The 18,984-nt window shown below is 33.5% G+C and overlaps 1 protein-coding gene across 2 annotated transcripts; it reads right to left on the reverse strand.

Annotated features, from left to right (window-relative positions):
- Positions 1 to 315: 315 nt before the first annotated feature.
- LOC135126622 (death-associated inhibitor of apoptosis 1-like) lies at positions 316 to 6,535 on the reverse strand. Of its 2 annotated transcripts, none has more exons than XM_064052661.1 (2): positions 6,413 to 6,535; positions 316 to 1,416 (listed from the first exon to the last, which is right to left on the reverse strand). In XM_064052661.1, exons 1-2 carry the CDS (start codon positions 6,494 to 6,496, stop codon positions 400 to 402), a joined length of 1,101 nt encoding a protein of 366 aa, XP_063908731.1. In that variant the 5' UTR covers positions 6,497 to 6,535; the 3' UTR covers positions 316 to 399. The 2 variants fall into 2 exon arrangements, with proteins under 2 accessions (XP_063908731.1, XP_063908732.1); XM_064052662.1 differs by lacking the exon at positions 6,413 to 6,535 and adding an exon at positions 5,512 to 5,690.
- Positions 6,536 to 18,984: the final 12,449 nt, after the last annotated feature.

Consider the following 18,984-nt stretch of genomic DNA (forward strand, 5'->3'; position numbering starts at 1 on the left):
CTCTACGGTCACGACTGCGCCGCGCATCTGGTAAGGTAAAAAAAAAACAATGTAATTTCAAAAGTCTATTCTCATGTTTATTTTGCAGTACACAAAAATATGAAGTAACTTTCCAGTTTTTAATGTTTCTAGACAATAGTTTTACTTCATCTATTGCAATGCAATGGAGGAACTTGCTACAAAAAAAAACTAAATCTAAGTGAAGCGTATTGGTGAAAAAACTAAACAACTTTATATACAATTAGACAACAACCACAGCATTGATTTCCTATCAAAATTTGTACTGAAGGGATTAGGATGTTTACAAAAATAGAATTTATTGATAGAAGTTTATTAATAAAGATGAAGTCTGAAGAACATTGACTAGAAATGAAATGAAAAACCCAATAATTTAACAGTTTAAGACAGAAACACTTTCATTCTCTCGTCAATCCGCTTCCTGCACACCGGGCAGTTATTAAACTGTCTTGAACACTCGTCACAAGCTAAAATGTGTTTACACGGAATAAAAATCACATTTCGTTCGTTCGAGTCGCAAATTTTGCAACGGAGAATCCCGTCATCTGGAGACGCACTGGAACCTTGTTCACACACATTCTGCTCGCATTCTTTTTCTTTGGTTATGTTGTTACATGGAACACCAGACTTGAGTTTGCGCTGCACATCTTCAACATATTTCGATCCCTTACTTTGGAGAAGAAAGTTGCACTTGGGAAACCAGAGCGCGTGCTGTTCCCAGGGATCATCATCATCTTTCCAATCTCTTAAAGCTCCACCACATTTGAAACAAATTGTATGATCTTCAACTCCACGATAATAGAATCCGGCTTCTGCCAAGATTTCCGGTTTCTGTTTTGAAGATTTGGGCCACTTGACGAACGATTCTAATCGAATTTTTTCATCTTCGTAATTCCTAACCATGTTACTTAATAATCTGAATGTTTCGCTTTCCGGAATCGAATTACTGAAAATTTCTGCATTGCCACATACATCTTGCCCAGAAGCTTGACTTCTGAAAAATTCAAAAGGACTTATGGCTGTATGAAGTTTATCTCTAATAAAAGAGCAATTCGGAGACCATTTTCTATGTTCGTCCATTGGATCATCACCAGATTCCCAGCTGCAGATTTCTGCATTACAAAAGGCACACTTAACAAGATCTGGATTGGCAGGGTTGTTCAAAAAATAAAATCCAGCTTTAGCTAACTCTTCTGGTCGGACTGCCTCACTTTTCCAATGTTTGAACGATTTTAACCGTTCGCCCTCCTTTCTGTAGTCCAGTTTGCTCAAACTTTCGGTCTTGTGACCGTTATCTGGTTCGGTGATAGTTTTTCCCGTGTATTCGCATTTTGAGCCATACTTTGGAAAGATGTTTATTAATGGTCCACTGTTGGGAAGAGTGTCAACCATAGTTTCCTGGAACAATCGAAACTTATTTTATTAATTGGCACCAACATAGTGAAAAATAGGAACAATAATATAATACATTGTTGAATTAAACAATGTATTATCTAGAGAAGGAAAACATTTTTGTTATCACAATGTAGGGAAGCTTGAATTCCTATCGCCTTTTTATAGCTCTGGAACTTAATACATTCAGGAATCAACAGACAAACTAAATGGAAATGACCAAAAAATAAAGAATAAACAACGACGTTGAAATAGTATCAACCAGGGTTAATATTTTGGTTTCGTTTCTTGCGCCTACAACTTTGTCAAATGCAAACTTAAAATTATAAGATTTCAGTAATCTTAAAAATTTAATAGCTATATGATTTAAAAATTAATGAATAAAAGAGTGCAATTCAAAAACAATTTGAGAAAATGGTTTCTAGGCCTACTAGTTTTCAACTTTAGAGACAGAAAAAACAACTTGGATTTTTGATGTACAGTCGCAGCTCTTTTAAGGCGTACAGTTTATGAACGCACCCTACGAAAATATCAAAATTTGTGAAGTATATATTTGGTTTTATTCCATCAAGTTGACGTCAATGTCATTTAAAATGTCACAATTACCTCAACTACATACAAAAATCTGTTTTTATCAGAAGACTGAAGAATCGTGCTTCTAGTAAAAATATAGCGCAAGAACTTCACCTCGACAAAAAAAAGATTTACGAGCAAAAGCAAGCTACTTTATAATTCCAGGTACTTTTAGTAGTATCAATTTATTGTCATTTCAGAGCAAATAAGTTAAAGAGAACTTCTTTGTTGCAAAATTTTCGATCGGCTTCAATTTTTTTTGTTTACAATTAATTTTTTTCAGGGCACATACGTATATGACGTTTTAAGAGGAGTTTACAATGCCAAAATTTAATGTTTGTAAGACTTTAAAAATGGCGTAACTTATTTCACGTCAAATGTTAAGTATACGTAAGTTTTTTTAACCATTGCCTTTATACTTCTGAATTTTATGTACAAAGAACGTGACTCTTAATGTATGCGATTTTTTTTTCTTCTCCGTGATTTAAAAAAAAGTCCAAAGTTGCAGAACTTTCCTCGCTCCTGAAGTGCTGACGAACAATTGTTTCTTCGAAAAATTATCGAAATTCATTTTGAGAATTTTATTTTATCATCTGTATGGATTATTAAGTACAGGTTAGAAAGCATACATGTAACAAGTGAGATTTTCCATTATAAAATTTTGTGATGACGTCATGAACATTTTAGCAAGGATACATAAATCAATAGGCGCAGTGCAATATCAATAATAATAATAATAATAGCACTCAGATTTTCGGGAAAATAGGGTGTTCTTTAATCAATAGATTAAACTGATCTTTTCATTAACCTATTTAAGTCACCCTGTAGAATTCTAAAAAAATGGTCAAAGGTTATTTCGACAGAACTTCCCTCGCCGCTGAATTACGACAGAATAAGACCAGATTTTCCGAAAAATTATACGATTTGATTTTACGATTTTTTTATGATAACCCTTATAGGCTAAAATAAAGGCATGTATGTAATGATAAAAGAAGCGTTTCAAGTGAGTTTTTCCATACCAGAATTTTGTGATGACGTCATCAACATTTTTGCGAGGCCATGTGCATCAATTGGGATAGATACAGTGTAATACTAATAACAACAAATGTATATATAACAATAATAATAAATTTTGGTTAACGATTTATTTCGCAAGATTTCAGAGCATTCGGTTTTGCAGTTTCAAAGTTAAATTGCAAAATGTTGTTACACAGTTTTGATGTCTACGGTGAAAGCTCAGCATGGATTCATACACAAGTGTATGAGTTTTTACATATCTTTATTGTAACTTATAAAAAAAAAAACTAAATTCGCAAATCCAAGTCTTATAATTTTTCGAAAAATTTGGAGTTATTTGTACTGTATTTCCGAGGCAAGGGAAGTTCTGTCAAAATAACGTTAGACCAACTTTTTCCCCAAAAAAACTGCATGTCTGGTGCAAACACTCATAAATTTGAAGAACATTTATTCTACAAAACTGTAAGACGACACAATTTTTTTTGAGGAGGCCATAAACGAATAAATTAGGATTAAAGATTTATCATGTAATCTTAAAATCTTCGCAACGAAGAGCATTCGTTGCTGCAATTTCAAAAAAAAAAATTGTAAAACGTTATTATACAACTGATTTTAAATTCTGAATGCCCAAGGTAAAAAATCCAGATGGATACATATACCACACATGCAAGAGTATGTTACTGTTACTCTATAGTGTCAAAAATTGTAAAATTACGTCATCATTTGGGGGCATAAACGAAAAATTATGAATGATGTTACACAATATAATTTTTTTCTAAATATTTAAATTTCTAGCGTAAAAACACGGACTCATAAACCACACGGGCTAAAGTATAATGAACTTTAAATAACATTACTAATGTACATTTTGGTTAACGTTTTACGATCTAGAAGATATTCCAAAAATAAATATAAAAATTGACAACAATCGGTCCCGTAGTTTCGGAGATAATCTGTCTAATAAAAATTAACACGATCGGACGGACGGACGGACGGACAGACAGACAGACAAACAATGATGGCCTATTTTTTCGTACTCTGTCATGAACCCATGAAACGTCGAGAAAACGTGAAAGTAGCCCGTCATCCGATGAACTCGATTACGATACTTCCTTAGTTTACAACACAGATGACAAACAGGCGAAACGGGAGGCCTAATCTTGGGGGGTCATGAACATGCAGAAAACAAACTAGCCAATCGTCGGATGGACCCTATTACGGTTTGCTTACGCAAGTAAAAGTGCTTAGTTTACAAGTTATAAACTGTTAATAAAGAAATCAAGAATTTATATACAAGTAACCCTAACGATTTTTCGCACATATTAAAAATTACCATATGTTATATTTTATAAGGCATGATTATGGCATGGTATTTAAACTAATGTATTATATTTTATGTATAAATAACAGTATATTATACTAGTTGAGCAAGATGTTCAATGTAGTAAGAGTTGTTTGGAGCATGAGCGCAGCCAGCCAAATCAGCACGATATTTGTTTAAAACAATTTCTTTAAATTTATATAATCGAGGTGAAAACATAATCTGTACTGGCACTTTATTGAAAAAATTGTGAAATTTTGGGTATAAATAAAATTAAGTTTCAATTGTCCTTTTCCTCATTGCAGAATAAATGATGCAGTCGACAGTTTCTGACCCTGTGTTGTCAAATCGCAGGCGCTGAACATACACGTCACGTTTACGAAACACCGTATCTACAGATTTAACTATCGCAAATCGCAATTGTACCCGTGGCACGATAACGTCCAACTTTATACATACTAAATTTTTATCTCCCGCACCACTGCGTAGACAAACATCTCTGTTATTTTTAATAATGTTTCCCCGTCAAAATAACTCATGCTAAGTTGCCAAATCGCCCCGTCGGCGAACTCGCCTATTTGCATTTTATTATTTGGGATGATTTCTCCAGTAATTTGATGGTGTTTGCTGGTATCGATTTCTCTCGAAACGTATTCCTCGCCGCCGAATGCAAGTCTGTGGAATTTCTTGCGCCATCATTAGTGGGGCGTTCCTACGAAGCAAAGGACAGATAGTGTCCGAGTAATAATCGTACGGCCGTCTGAGTACACTCGCACCGAAGGGACCCAATGTCGGCAACATTGTTGGAATTCAGAAACCATTCACGATTTCCAGCATTCCATTCTTACCGCTCCCCGACCGCTACAAGCACCCAGCCCTACCACATTCCAGAGAGATCACATCAATGGTCGGTCGGCCGCCAGCACCGGAAACACGAAAAAAAACTCCCATCGAGAGAAAAAGAGACGGATGCAGACATTCCCAGACGGTCGGGGGTTTGCCCATATATCGACCATATCCCAATTGAATCTCTATGAACTTAACTTTGATGTTTTGGTTTATCGTTTTTGCCTTAAGTGGGACACAAGGACGACATATGGCCACTTTCTCGTACGTCAAAGTGATAGGAAAGCAAGCAGTACAGAAACTACGAAAGTGTGCTGAAATATCTCAGATTGAATGTAACTAACCTGATTAAATTTAAAGAGTTTCGAAATCGAGTCCTTAAAATAACATGACAGTTATCAACGGTTCAGTGTTGTCACACTCTCCACAAACCACTACAGTCCACGTACTGAAACGTAAACGTAAACTTCCACCAACGACCAACTCGAAACTGACGAAGATATCCCGAACACACCGATCTAGTACGAACTACGAATGCTGCGCGGTTGCCATATGGGACCGTGAGAAGTGGATTTTACAAACCCGATTTCGTACTATGGCAATTCTAATTGGACTATTAAAAAAAAGAAACAAAAATATTTACGTTGTCTTTTTTATATAGATGCAGTGTACTATAGTCACTGCCATCAGAACTAAAAAAAAACAAAATTCTCAATAACAACTGACCATGAGATTTCCTCATGAATGAAAATTACAAGTGATTTGCAAATATGCGTCATAGGTTAAAAGTACATTCGCGTGTAATCGGAATGCCTGTCAATGTCGTACAAGGAAAATCGATTTAACGTACTATCACAAAGTTGCGGGAAATTCAAAGAATTAGAATCAACGAAGTTGATTGAAGATAAGAAAAATATTCAGTGAGTTTTGAGAAAACGATAACAAAGTATTAATCAACTGTTTTAAACGGGGTAATCTAAAGTTCAAAAAATGACACCATTATCGTCTCTTTGTCGTCTGTGTTATGTGTCATCGTAGCTGGAGGTTTTCCAAATTTTTAAGTATTTCTAAATGCGAAGTATGTACGTAACAGACCAGTCAGCGAAACGCAGTGTCTCGAAAATTGTGCTACAAACAACATACTAGCTATAATGACCTTGTGCCATTACTATTTTCCCAATTCATAAGTAAACAAGAATGTCATAGTTTCAATAAATTACAACAAAATCATAACTTATTATTTACCTTAAAAAACTTCATATCCACCGTTTGCCACCTTGATTTACAAAAAAAAAAACTTTCAACTACAAATATTTTATCACAGCACATGAAGCAAGTAATTATTATATCTGAGTTGTTTTCTGTTGCATGGTACCGGTCTGGTTTAAATAAAGAAATGCGAACAATAGCTTACAGGCTGAAAGTCCACGGATAACAAAAGCAAATGTAAACAACCGTGTACTTTACTATAAATTATGAATGTTTTTCACTATTTTGTTTTTTTTATTACTTATCTGAAAATCTTTGACGAAACCGTGTTTTCGGGTAAATTAGATAATAGAATAACAATTAGACATTCATAATTCGCAAACATAAATGTTGGAAAAGTAAATTTCTCGTTCTCATTTTTGTACGTAATTGTAAATATGTAGTATTATGGTCTTACTACTGCGGCTTATTTAATAATAATAACTATTGTTAATCTTATAATATAGTATTTGCCATTTCTATTGAAACACCACTTGTTAATCGTAAATTTGGCAACGTTCATATTCAGACAATTTTCTATCTAAAAGCCGTTGTCAATCAACCGAAAGCTGTTAACAATTGCTAAATTTTAAGCAAAATCAACAGGTGGTGTTTCAATAGAAATGGCAAAGACAATACACTCTGGTCGTTTAACACTAAAACCTGGTACTTTTGACAGTTTCATTAATTAATCTATCACAATTAAATATTTACTTTACACTCAGCCATTATCATTATAATAAAGATTAAAATATAAAACGGTTGTAAAAGAAGGACAAGAGTTTGATATAATTATATATACAAATAGTATTTTATTTTGGAATATAGACTTAAAACTTAATAAACATTCAATTTGTTGATTAATATATACATAATGTCCAACTATTAATGGACTTTAGTGTTAATTATCGCGATAGTGGACAAAAAAAACTCATCAGTGTCGACTAGTTTCGTTTATTACTATTAAATACATATTACATCTTCAGAACGTTAATTACTGTACTTACACTTGTTATTATCTTGTGTTTCTTATTAAACTGTGGATGTTCGTAAAATGGCGTACATCTTTTGTCACTTTTCTTAATTTGTATGAAAATAGACCATGTACAAAAATATTACAAACAGTATAAAAAACTATTAAAAATATTGGACATAGTATATTTAAAATTAGCATTGATTTGTGAGTGTAAATACAATAATAACTTACGAGAAAATTAAACAAGTAAGCAAAAGTGAAACAAAACCGTGTAAAATAAAATAACAAATTAGTATTGAATATTCAAAATTGATAACAAAATATTTTTGGGGCTACTTTGTTATGGTATGAACAAAAAAAAGCTGATGAATAACTTGCAAAGTGCAAAATTATATCAACATTCTACTTTCTGTTTGTAAAACGTAAATGTAACTGTTGCATTTCTGTTTCCAATGGAATTGATTTATTATTTATTTATTAGGCTCTTCCTCACCAAATACTACACTGCTGAGTTTTTCATGTATCTAGAGATAGACACTCTTAAAAATAAATGAAAAAGTTGAGCTTTTAATTCTTTGATAGGCAAACACTCCCGAAAATCAAAATCAATTGTAATTCCCAGGTGTCTTATTTTCTTTTAGGAAAAAATTTGTAAATTGCAGACACAACAAGAATGAGAAGAATATAAGCAATCATTCTAAGAATATGAATGTAATGAAAAATCACAAGTATAGACTCCTCATATTTTGCACATTTCCCATTGGATTTATTCGGCAAATTTTGAGATGACAAAAAGAATTTTTTGGTGAAGGATATTTTGATTAAAAATTGACCGTGCTTAAAACAACTTTAAAACGTCTGCAAAATTCCAAGGCATTCGGTTTTGCATACTCAAAATTAAATTCGAAAATGTTATTATATAATTTTGAATTTTTTTTTCCAAAAATCTGGATATGTCTAGTAAAAACTCAACACGGAATCATAATTACACATGCAGAAGTATGTTAGACTATGCAATTGAAACCCATTTACTATTTATAATTTTAAGATGACGTCATCACATTGTTGGTGGGGATGATTCGACAAACATTGGGCTATCTGTCCAACAGAAATCGACACAACAGACGGAGGACAGACAAACAGATAGACAGACAGATAGAAGGAATTGGGAGACCCATTTTTTTGGTAGTCTATGGGTCATGACACATCGAGAAAATATGAAAGTAGACAATCGCCCAGTGGACTCGAACACAATACTTTCTTAGTTTACACTCGGGAAGTAAAAATAAAACGAAAGTAAATAGAGAGTGTGTATCATCAGACGAGAGCTGTGTTGGCAATGTTGGTATTATACTTACTCTGTTCTCCACCTTCGACAGTTTCTCTAGTAAAACGTCTTTTAATTGCCTCTTTTTGAAAGTTGTTCAACACGGATTTGGACATTTTTAGCAAGTGCTTCACCATTCTATGAATTTTTTTTAAGTATTCACCGTTGCAAAAATTTCAATTATAGTTTTTTTTTTATTTTTCCTTATTAGTATGAAATATGTATTCTCTTATGTACTTTTTATATTTAGCAGGGTTACCTATTGTGACGCATAGCACAGTTGAATTCTAAGGCATCATGTTGTCCAAATTTTGGCCTTTATGATTAAAATACAAAAAAATACTTTTGTACAACACATTTTGAATGGTACTTTTTTACTCGTTTCATTGACAACCTTTAAACTTGTGAAAAAACATGACTTTCAAAACTTGTAGCACAAATAACTCCTTTAATTATTTAGTACAAAAGTTTTTTTTTTCACTAATTCACATTCCATCAAAACGGAAATTTTTGGTTGAGCAGTATGTCGCTACAGATTATCACAAGTCACACTGTCGGAATCTGGAACAGTCGAAGCTGGTTCAATTTCTTTAAAAAGAAAAAACAATAGTTACAGCATTTTCCAAAAGTGAACAACGTACATTGAGTTCGGATTTGTGCGAAGCTTTGGTATGTGCAGATATACTTACCTTTACAGAAAGTCCAAGACCCATCATTCAAAAAATTTTTGGAGAAATATGCACAAAAATCTATGCCTGACGAGAGCACTCTTAGAAAAAATTTCGTTCCCAATATTTATGAAAACATCTTAAATAATATTAAGCAGAATATTGGTGAACACTGTATATATTTTGTTGTGGACGAAACCAGCGGTACTTGTGGGCGTTACATTGTAAATTTAATAGTAGGACGCTTGAGAGAAAATGAGCCTAGTCCCAAAGTCATTTAATAGCATGTAGACAAATAGAAAAAACAAACCATTCAAGTATTTTGAGATTAGTAAGTAAATGTTTTATGATTTTTTTTTCGCCTAAAATGGTAGGTCCAAGTGACAAAATTGTACTTATACTAGCTTGTCCATTTTTATGCACATCTGACGGTCTAATTGATAATAATGGTACGGTAGAAGTGAAGTGTCCTTATTCTGCACTCATGACATTCATGACACCGGATGAAACCATTTTCCAAAAATTGATAACTATGTATAAATTAGATAAACAAGGGTAAACAATTTTAAATAAAAAACATAATTATTACTTTCAAATTCAAGACCCAATTACGTATTATATTCTCTCCCCACCCTTCCCTCCCGCCCGGCCCCCAAAATTTTGGGAAAAATGGAGTGAGTCGTTCTTGATTTAATCAATAAAACAAACTAATCTATTTATGGAAATTTACAACATATTAATGCAATAATAAGTCGCAAGTCTGAATGAATCATATTTTGTACAATTTAGATAGCCTTTATTTGGCACAATTTTGACATGACGTTATCAGTTTTGGGGGTGGGGGGGGGGATAAAGAGATATATTTTGATTAAAAAGTTATCATGTCTGCAATAACTTCAAAATATCTGCAAGATTTCAATGTATTCGGTTTTGGAGTTCTTGATTTCATCAATAAAATAAAATGAGTCATTATTTTTTTTTCATCACTTGTATAAGCAAATCGAAAAAATATTAATGCAAATGCAGTAATTTCAAAAGTGTGCGGTATACTTTATAGAATGATAAAAAAAGCAAAATAAAAATAAGAAACAATACTGCAAACAAAACTTAGGCGGCAGCTCTTTGTGCAGGTGGCTGCTGTCTGTCTCTGCAAGTCATATAGTAATTTACGCAACTAGTTCGGGATAGCCTGCTTCCCGCATGAACGCTTGTTTGAGGCACGACCAAAGGGAGTGCCGCATTTGCGTGAATGCGGGAAGCAGGCTCACGAACGTGTTGTGTACAATATTTTTTGCGACGAATAAACCTTTAAACTGAAGAGATTAACTGTGAGTTATTTATAAACAACGCCATTGACAGCGCCGTCAACACGTCACAATGTTGACACTACCCGAGTATTTTAAGGTTACCATGGCAACGGGAAGTTAAATGCACGTGTGCGGGAAGTTCGACCTCCCGCACTCTGGTGAATGCGCGAAAGCTATCAAAAAAGGTCATGAGTGCAAAAAATATATTTTACAGCACATTAGACACGTAGACATTTGTTGAATGAGTTTATCGCCTCAAAATAGAGGCTAAAATTATTAATAAGCTTCAATTGAACAAAATATTCTGAATGTTATTATTATCATCGGACAGACGGACAGACGTAAACGGGAGACCTATTTCTTCGTACTGTAGGGATCATGAAAAATCGAGAAAACGTAAAAGTATAGACTCGGCCGACGGACTCGATTGCAATACTTCCTTTGCTTCCGCTCGGGAAGTAAAAATATGAATAGAGTAATAAATCACAAATATAGACCCAACATATTTTGGACATTTTAGATAGGACTTATTCGGCAAAATTTTGAGTTGATGTCATCAATTTTTTGAAGGGGATGAGCAAACATATTTTGATTAAAAATTTATCATGCTTATCATAACTTTAAAACATTTGCAAGATTTCAAAGCATTCGCTTTTGCAGATCCAAAATTAAATTGCAAAATGTTGTTATGTACTTTTGATTTCTTTTCCAAAATCTGGACGTTTCGGGTAAAAACTCAACACAGCGTCAGAAACTACAGTTTCGGCCAGAAAATCTTGGGCAGTAGTTTTCTGTCATTAAAAAAAACATAGTGTAGTCTATACTTTATTGTCATAATGATTGACACTTTTAAAAAATAAATTTTGACGTACGTCTCATGCACATTCCAGTCTACGTCAGACTGACAAACATGGCAAATTTGAGGTTATAAGTCCGTAAAGCCTGTTTTAGAGCTTAGGTCACTGGAATGACAGAACTGCCCAAGATTTTGTGGCCGAAACTGTACATGTGCAGAACTATGTTATTTTATACATTATACAATTTAAAACCCATTTACTATGCACAATTTTGAAGTGACGTCATCACATTATTGGTGCGAATGATTAAACAAATTTTGGTTAGCGTTTTACCATCTACATGATTTTCCTAATATAAATACAAAATTTGACAATAATCGGCCCAATACTTTCGGAGATTATCTGTCTAATAAAAATCGGGACGACAGACAGACAGACGGAAATGGGACACCTAATTCTTCGTCCTGTAGGGGTCCTGAAAATACTAAAGTAAAATTGATACACATAAACCACATACTTTTAAATCTGAAATAGGTACCTACAATTATTGTGAGTTGTAAGTTGAAACGTAAAATAATATAGAAACAAATTTCGTTTGTGCTTGCCGAGTAATTTCGGATCACGCACTCACATGTACATTATGTACTTGACACTTCCTAGTCTTGTCTATTAGTTTGCGCATCTGTCCAACCGCCAAATAAATTGATGATTAACAGCGTGTGAATACCGGAAGCCCAAAACAATTAAATGCAGGAAATACAGAACCGCTCCTTCCTCTCCCACACAATCAATCTTGAACATCCAAACTGCAACTGTATCGACACTACTGGACTTAACGGGATCAACATTTTTAGCCTAAAGCAGAACCGTTCTCCACGTTTCTACACAAAGCAACTCCAATTATTCTATTTCGAACATTTTTAACACTCGTTTTGCCGGAAAAAGCGTCATGTGGACTTTGAGTTTTATTAAACGTATGAAAGGCCAGAAAAGGAGACATTGCACTACATTTACTCATAAAAGGTAGTGGCAGCCGACAGCTGCATGATCAGTCTGTCTCTGCAGCTGTTAGCTTGCGTTGAAGACTAATGGTATGGTAACAATTTTCACTGTATGCAGCTTCAGTATTCGAAACGGGATAAGAGTAAAATAAAAATATTCCAGATAAAGTCCCATGGAGATTAGCATCGATGGAACCGGATGGAACGACCTTGTCCTTGCGGTCAACGGCGATGACTAGTGTAAAGAAAATGTGCCTTGCACACACGCTTTCGAGGCAGGAGTATTTATATAAAAAAAAGATTTTTAGAAATTACATCTTTGTATATCGTGAATCACAGGGAAGTTGCTGTATTCTGAAAATAACGCTAGTTTTCAACTTTTTATTGTAACTGGTTTGTATATAATAAATGTGTATTTTCCAGCGTCGACTACGGGTAATAACGGAAATATAATGTAAACTTTATTGTTATAGAGGCACAATGAATTATGCGAATTATTCTTTTTAGATGCGAAATAAAATTTACAAAGATTTTTTGCGCCTCTGCTGGGGGTTTGGTGATGCAGTTTTGTTCTTGACTTTAGAATCATTTCTTCGAACATTTTATTTTAAAGTGTATGTAAGTTTCAGCCATAGGTTTCAGCATTGTTGAAATAATAGAAATTTTAAAAATATATACACAATTTTTTATTATTCAGTTATGCATTTAGATGCGTGGAAATATCTTGGCAGTATTTTTTCTTCACAAGAAATATTCATCTTCAAATGTTAGACCTGTTGGTTCATATATGATTTGTAAGTTTTTTTATCCCCTTTGGGAATTAGGGATTGTTTTCCAGACGGTATCAGTTACCAGATCTTTATTCAGTAGTCACACAAGATTTCATCTACTGATTTTTAGAGTACTGAAATATATATGCATATGATCCAAAATAATTCTTATAAAGAAGGCTGTGATTAATATACGTAAAATTATCCTATATTTCTTTCCAATAAAGGTTAACTCTCTACAGACGCTTTCTAACTAACGAGGTAACGGGTATCTAAACAAAAACCTGATCAATAGTGTTATATCACCAGACTTTATTTTTTCCGTATGTCGTTTCCAAAATTAATTTTGAAAGCTGTCATCCGCTTGTCACAATACGATGACAAACACATATGGAAGAAAATTGGTCGAAAGTTGTCGCAACTAAAGTACAACAGCTTTTTCGAGTTGAGTTTTTCTATAAACAATTTTGTGATGACGTCATCAACATTTTTGCAAGGACAGGTATATCAACTTCGATTGGTGCAGTATAATACTAAAAATAACAGTATTGTATTCCCAAAATTTTCTAGGAAATTGGAGTGAGCCGTTCCTACAATTTTGAAGTGACGTGATCACATTATTGGTGGGGATGATTAGACAAATTTTGGTTAGCGTTTTACCATCTACATGATACCTAATATAAATACAAAATTTGACAACAATCGGCCCAATACTTTCAGAGATTATCTGTCTAATAAAAATCGGGACGAGAGACAGACGGACGGACAGAAGGACGGACAGACGGACGGACAGACAGACAGACAGACATACAGACAGACTTTGTCACCACATTAATGAATCTTGGTTCCCATAACAGGGACAACTTTGACATGATTCAAATCCAGAAAACGTTTGTCTGACATAACTAGATAACATAATCTGTAACGATCTATCTTCATTGTGAGAAAAAGAAAGCGTCCGATGAATAACTAATAAGATTTTAGATGACGTTGTAAAAATAAAAAAATGACTAGTGTATTCTTCTTCACTTTCAGTTACTTACAACACCGTAAATGTTAAATTATGAAGTCATTGTAATAGTTTCCAGTGGTGATTTTCATATTATACCGTTGAAACTTCAACGAACATCAAACTTGTCATCACGAAACATGCAAGCACAAATAAATTAAGTCAATTACACTAACGTTTGTAAAATTTGAGTTTAGATTCTACATCTCTTTAAAACGTTTTGAAACGTCAAAACCCTTATAAAATCTGCAATTGAGTATAACTTGGTTATAGCCTATTTTTGTTTTTTTCTCATGTCAAACTTCAGATATATGTATAATACTACGGTGTTGTCAGTTGTATTTGTAAGGTAGAATGCAATGTTGGTGTTTTTTTTAATTTTGGCAAATACTATACACATACTTTTAATAGCATAATGCGCTAACAAAATTTAGAACATATTTGATTAATTGTATTTTTCTCATGGGATTTTTGACGGATTTGACAACTGATTGTTTATTTCGCTGAAAGACAAAATGCAGCATTATTATTACTTTTGGAGTATTGATACAATTTTACATCAATTACTGGTTCTACATCTTTGTTTATTTATTTGTTATTTAATGCGAACTATGAATATAGCAATGACGCAATTTCAGACTCAGTTAACCTTGTAGCAGGCAGCAAGTGGAACCTCCACAAACGAAAAAAGACCCTGAGTGGGCCCCGAAATTTAACCTTTCACCCATTTTATACCTTTGTCTACTGGTTACGTAATACAATTTGTCCAATCGTGCATATTTTGCTAGTGCTCAGCTGATTTTGAAAGCGTGAGTGGTGTAGAATAATGAGATTAGGCACTTTTCTGGACGTTAATTTCTCAGTACATATTCAACTGAATTGTTCAGACAGATTTTTAGTTTTAAGTAATTGTGTGATCGTTTTAAAATCATGAGACCCTATTCAGGATTCAGAGTTGTTGTAATGTAAACATATTAAAACAATACTGGGTCATTAAGAAAAATGCGCAAAGGTACAATAACTCCGTGTTTGTCCTTGTTTTGTTATTAACCATTAGTATAACGTGTGCTAAATTCGTTATCAAATGCGGATGAAACACATGGGTGCGTCCGCGGGGTGTACCGTACCACAAAAAAATTCGTATTTCCCAATAACAATAAATACCGTATATATAAATTACATACATTCTTGACTTAAACCTCACCTAGGTCATCTCTGTGATGACTAGCACCTGCCACGTAATAATTCCAGGTATGTGTTTAGCAGTAATAAGGCGTAAATAAGTTTGTTTACTTTAGTTATGAAAAAAAGTTATTATCTCAGCTCTGAGGTTATTAAAAATGCAACAATTCAGAGTAAACGTTAATCGAAAACGACTTTTTTTTTATAACAAACTGTATGTTCGGTCTGATATGAACGAGTGATGTTTGCCTATACGATTATAACGAATACGTTGTATGTGGAGGCAATGAAAACTACAGCTCATTATTATTCATTAGCATTAAAATAGTACAATTGATAATGCAATTCGTGTTTTCCGTTAATGACGCATTCATTGTATTAAAATACGTTATGAATATATATATTATAGGGATTTAACACTCTTACGACTTATGTAGTTATGCCAAGTTGAGGATTAATGAACACAAAAGAAAAATACATATCCAAAAATGCTAGGCACATTTGAAAATCTGGCAAAAAAAATGGTCGAGGGTTATTTCGAAGAAACTTATTTCACCCCTGAAATAGAGTACAATAAATCCAGATTTTTCTAAAAATTATAAGATTTGAACTTGGGAATTTTATTTTTTTATGATAACCTTTATAAGTCAAAATAAAGATATCTATTCACTGTGAAAGTAAATGTAAAGAAGCGTGCTGCGCGTTTGTTTTAAGTGCATTTTTCCAATACAGTATTTTGTGATGACATCAACATTTTTGCAAGAACAGTTACATTAATTTAGATAGATGCACTGTAATAATAATAATAATAACAGTACTGCATTCCCAAATTTTCGGAAAAATGGAGGAGTCGTTTTTGATTTAATCAATAAAATAAATTGTCTCATTCATGATTTATTTTGAGTCACCCTGTATAAGTAATTCTAAAAACTATGAGTGCACTGATAAACTACAAGTATATATATATATTGCATATTTCAGAGAGGATTAATTTGGCAACATTTTGAAATGACGTCATTATTTTTTGGAACGAGACAAACGAATCAATTTTGATTAACGATTTACCATAATTACAATAACGTTAAAACGTTTGCAAGATTTTAGAGCATTCGGTTTTGTAGTTTCCAAGTTGAATTACAAAATGTTGTTATACAATTCTGATTTTTTTCCAAAAATCTGGATGTCCAGGGTGAAAACTCAACACGGATTCATACACCACAATTGCAGTAATATCCTACTTTGTACAACAAGAAAAAAAAAACTATTGTAAACTTAGTAGATGACGTCATCCTATTGGTGATGGGGATGTGGCCAAATTTTGGTTAGCGTTTTACCATCAACATGATATACCCAATATACAAACAAAATTTGATAGCAATCGGTTGTCAGTAGTTTCGGAGAATATTTGTATACAGACAGACAGACAGACTGAAATGGGAGACTACTTTTATCGTAGTCTATGGGTCATGTAACGTTGAGAAAACATAAAAGTAGTCATTCGTTCGTTCGATGGACCCTATTACTATTCTCACTTTCTTACCTTACGCTCAGTGTGTAATAATTCCAATATCGTAACATCCTAATGACTATTTGACAATTACTCAGGTATAATAAACTTTGCTGTGGTTCGGTTGCAATCGCTTATGTTCGCGAAGTAAAAAGTGCAAACATCTGTAAATCACCCTGCTGAGTGGTGACCGATAATACGGTTTATTACTGGTAATCTTAGTATACAAACATTAAAAATGATTAAATTTACTTCACTGTAGCAAAATCATTTTTGTTGGGAATAAATTACAATTTTTCTAGCAGTAATATTTTTACACTAATACTAAACTGAAAAGAATATTAATTTTGGGACATATTTCTCTTATGTTACTGATGCGCATTAAACAAAAATCGACTAATTTTGGCAAAAATACTGGACCTAAAAATGTATCTTTAAAATCAATTATTGGTGAATACTCCTCCTAATACTAAGAGAAATCCTTGAGTCATGGTATAGTAGCCCTAATAATTTGCAGTCTCAAGTAGTTCACCAACTCTTGTAGAAGGAATAAATAATCAGCTAAGTGTCCTCAAAAACTCACCTTTGAGGAAAACAACAATTCGCACAGGACACAAAATTTGTCTTTTTGTATTGGCAAACCGTAGAGGTGAAATTCGCTTGCATCGATTTTTCGAATCTGCGGCGTGTCTGTTCCCACACTAGAATGTAGGCTGTAAGAACCTTTTCATCTTATGCATATTTATGTATCCCTTTATGGTGCCGTTTGTGTACTTTCCGTCCTCTGACGCAACGCGCTATTGCAGAAACGTCTAGACATAATCCGAAGTACTGGTTTGATGTTATCACGGAATTGGTAAAATCATTATATTATCCTTCTTAAAAGATTGCAAACAACGTTATTTCCAATTTTTGCCAACAATGATAGTATATCTTAAAATATGTGGGTGCAGTCACCATAACTAAAATAATACCATTGTTATTCAAAAAAGTCACGTCGGAAATTGGAGTCATAGGTGAGTGCTCTCCCACTGTAGGAAGTTTAGTGCACTGTCGGCTGTAAGAAATTTTCAAACAATGACTAATTTACATACTTTTTTAATGGCGTTTTATTTTGTGGAAGATGTACATATGGTCGCTGAATTGCCTTTGAAAAATAATATCGCAAAAATACTACCAGCTTGGCGCCTACGCTATGATTAGACCCTCTAGAGATTACATTGTATACCCACGGATCGTATAATCGAACATATAACAACAAAATCGAAAAGATAAAACCTACACGTTAATTGTGTTTGCTAATAATTGACCCTGGACTGAATTTTACAAATGTTTCCACTTCTGGTTTAACATATATATATTTTTGTAATTTATGCAAAATATTGTTCTATTTGATGTGTGCACATTGATGTCTCCTATTATTGTGTAATATGCTGTATGGCGATTTTATTGATCCGTTTCACCCTTCGTTTATCGCGCTCGACTGAAAATATGCACACAAGTTGTTACACTGGTTTATCCAACCAGTTTGCATGAAGAAAATCTTACTAATAAGTAATAACTAAAAGGCAATAGAAAAAATTTGAATAAATCGGTAAATTACTTACACGCTTATAACAGCATCCGAAAGGTAAAAGTACACCAGCTAAAAAAACAGTTTTATTGTATGGTACATACATACACCACAACCCATCATGGCTTTTGCAGTGTTTTCGCTATCGCCTCACCACGTTCTCGAGCTGTTCACCGCACATCTTCATCGACGTTGTTCTCTGTATACTTGCTGTCTTAGCAAAGACAGAATATGTTGCGAATAATAACAATAAATAATAAAATGTAAACATCCTCAATTTACTGAAAAGTTGTTGCTGATGTTGTTACTGTTGGTTGTCTAATAAGGCTGCAGTAAGAAAACAGGAAAGTGGCGATGCGCCGGATGTCCTTACGATGATGTCATTCAAAATTTTGAGAATTTAGTTTTGGCGATTCAAAAAAGTTAAATCGTAACATGTTGATTACACAATT

Source organism: Zophobas morio, unplaced genomic scaffold (genome assembly GCF_036711695.1).
Source record: "Zophobas morio isolate AGI-343-1 ecotype UQ-CSIRO unplaced genomic scaffold, CSIRO_AGI_Zmor_V1 ptg000011l, whole genome shotgun sequence".
Classification (NCBI taxonomy): Eukaryota; Metazoa; Arthropoda; class Insecta; order Coleoptera; family Tenebrionidae; genus Zophobas; species Zophobas morio.

Bases quoted from the DNA above. Each gene is read 5' to 3' on its own strand.
- LOC135126622 (XM_064052661.1), bottom strand. From the start codon at position 6,496: ATGTGCTGTGATAAAATATTTGTAGTTGAAAGTTTTTTTTTTTGTAAA. The intron at 1,417-6,412 runs GTAAATAATAAG...CGATTGTTCCAG, and splicing joins TGGATATGAAGTTTTTTAAG to GAAACTATGGTTGACACTCT.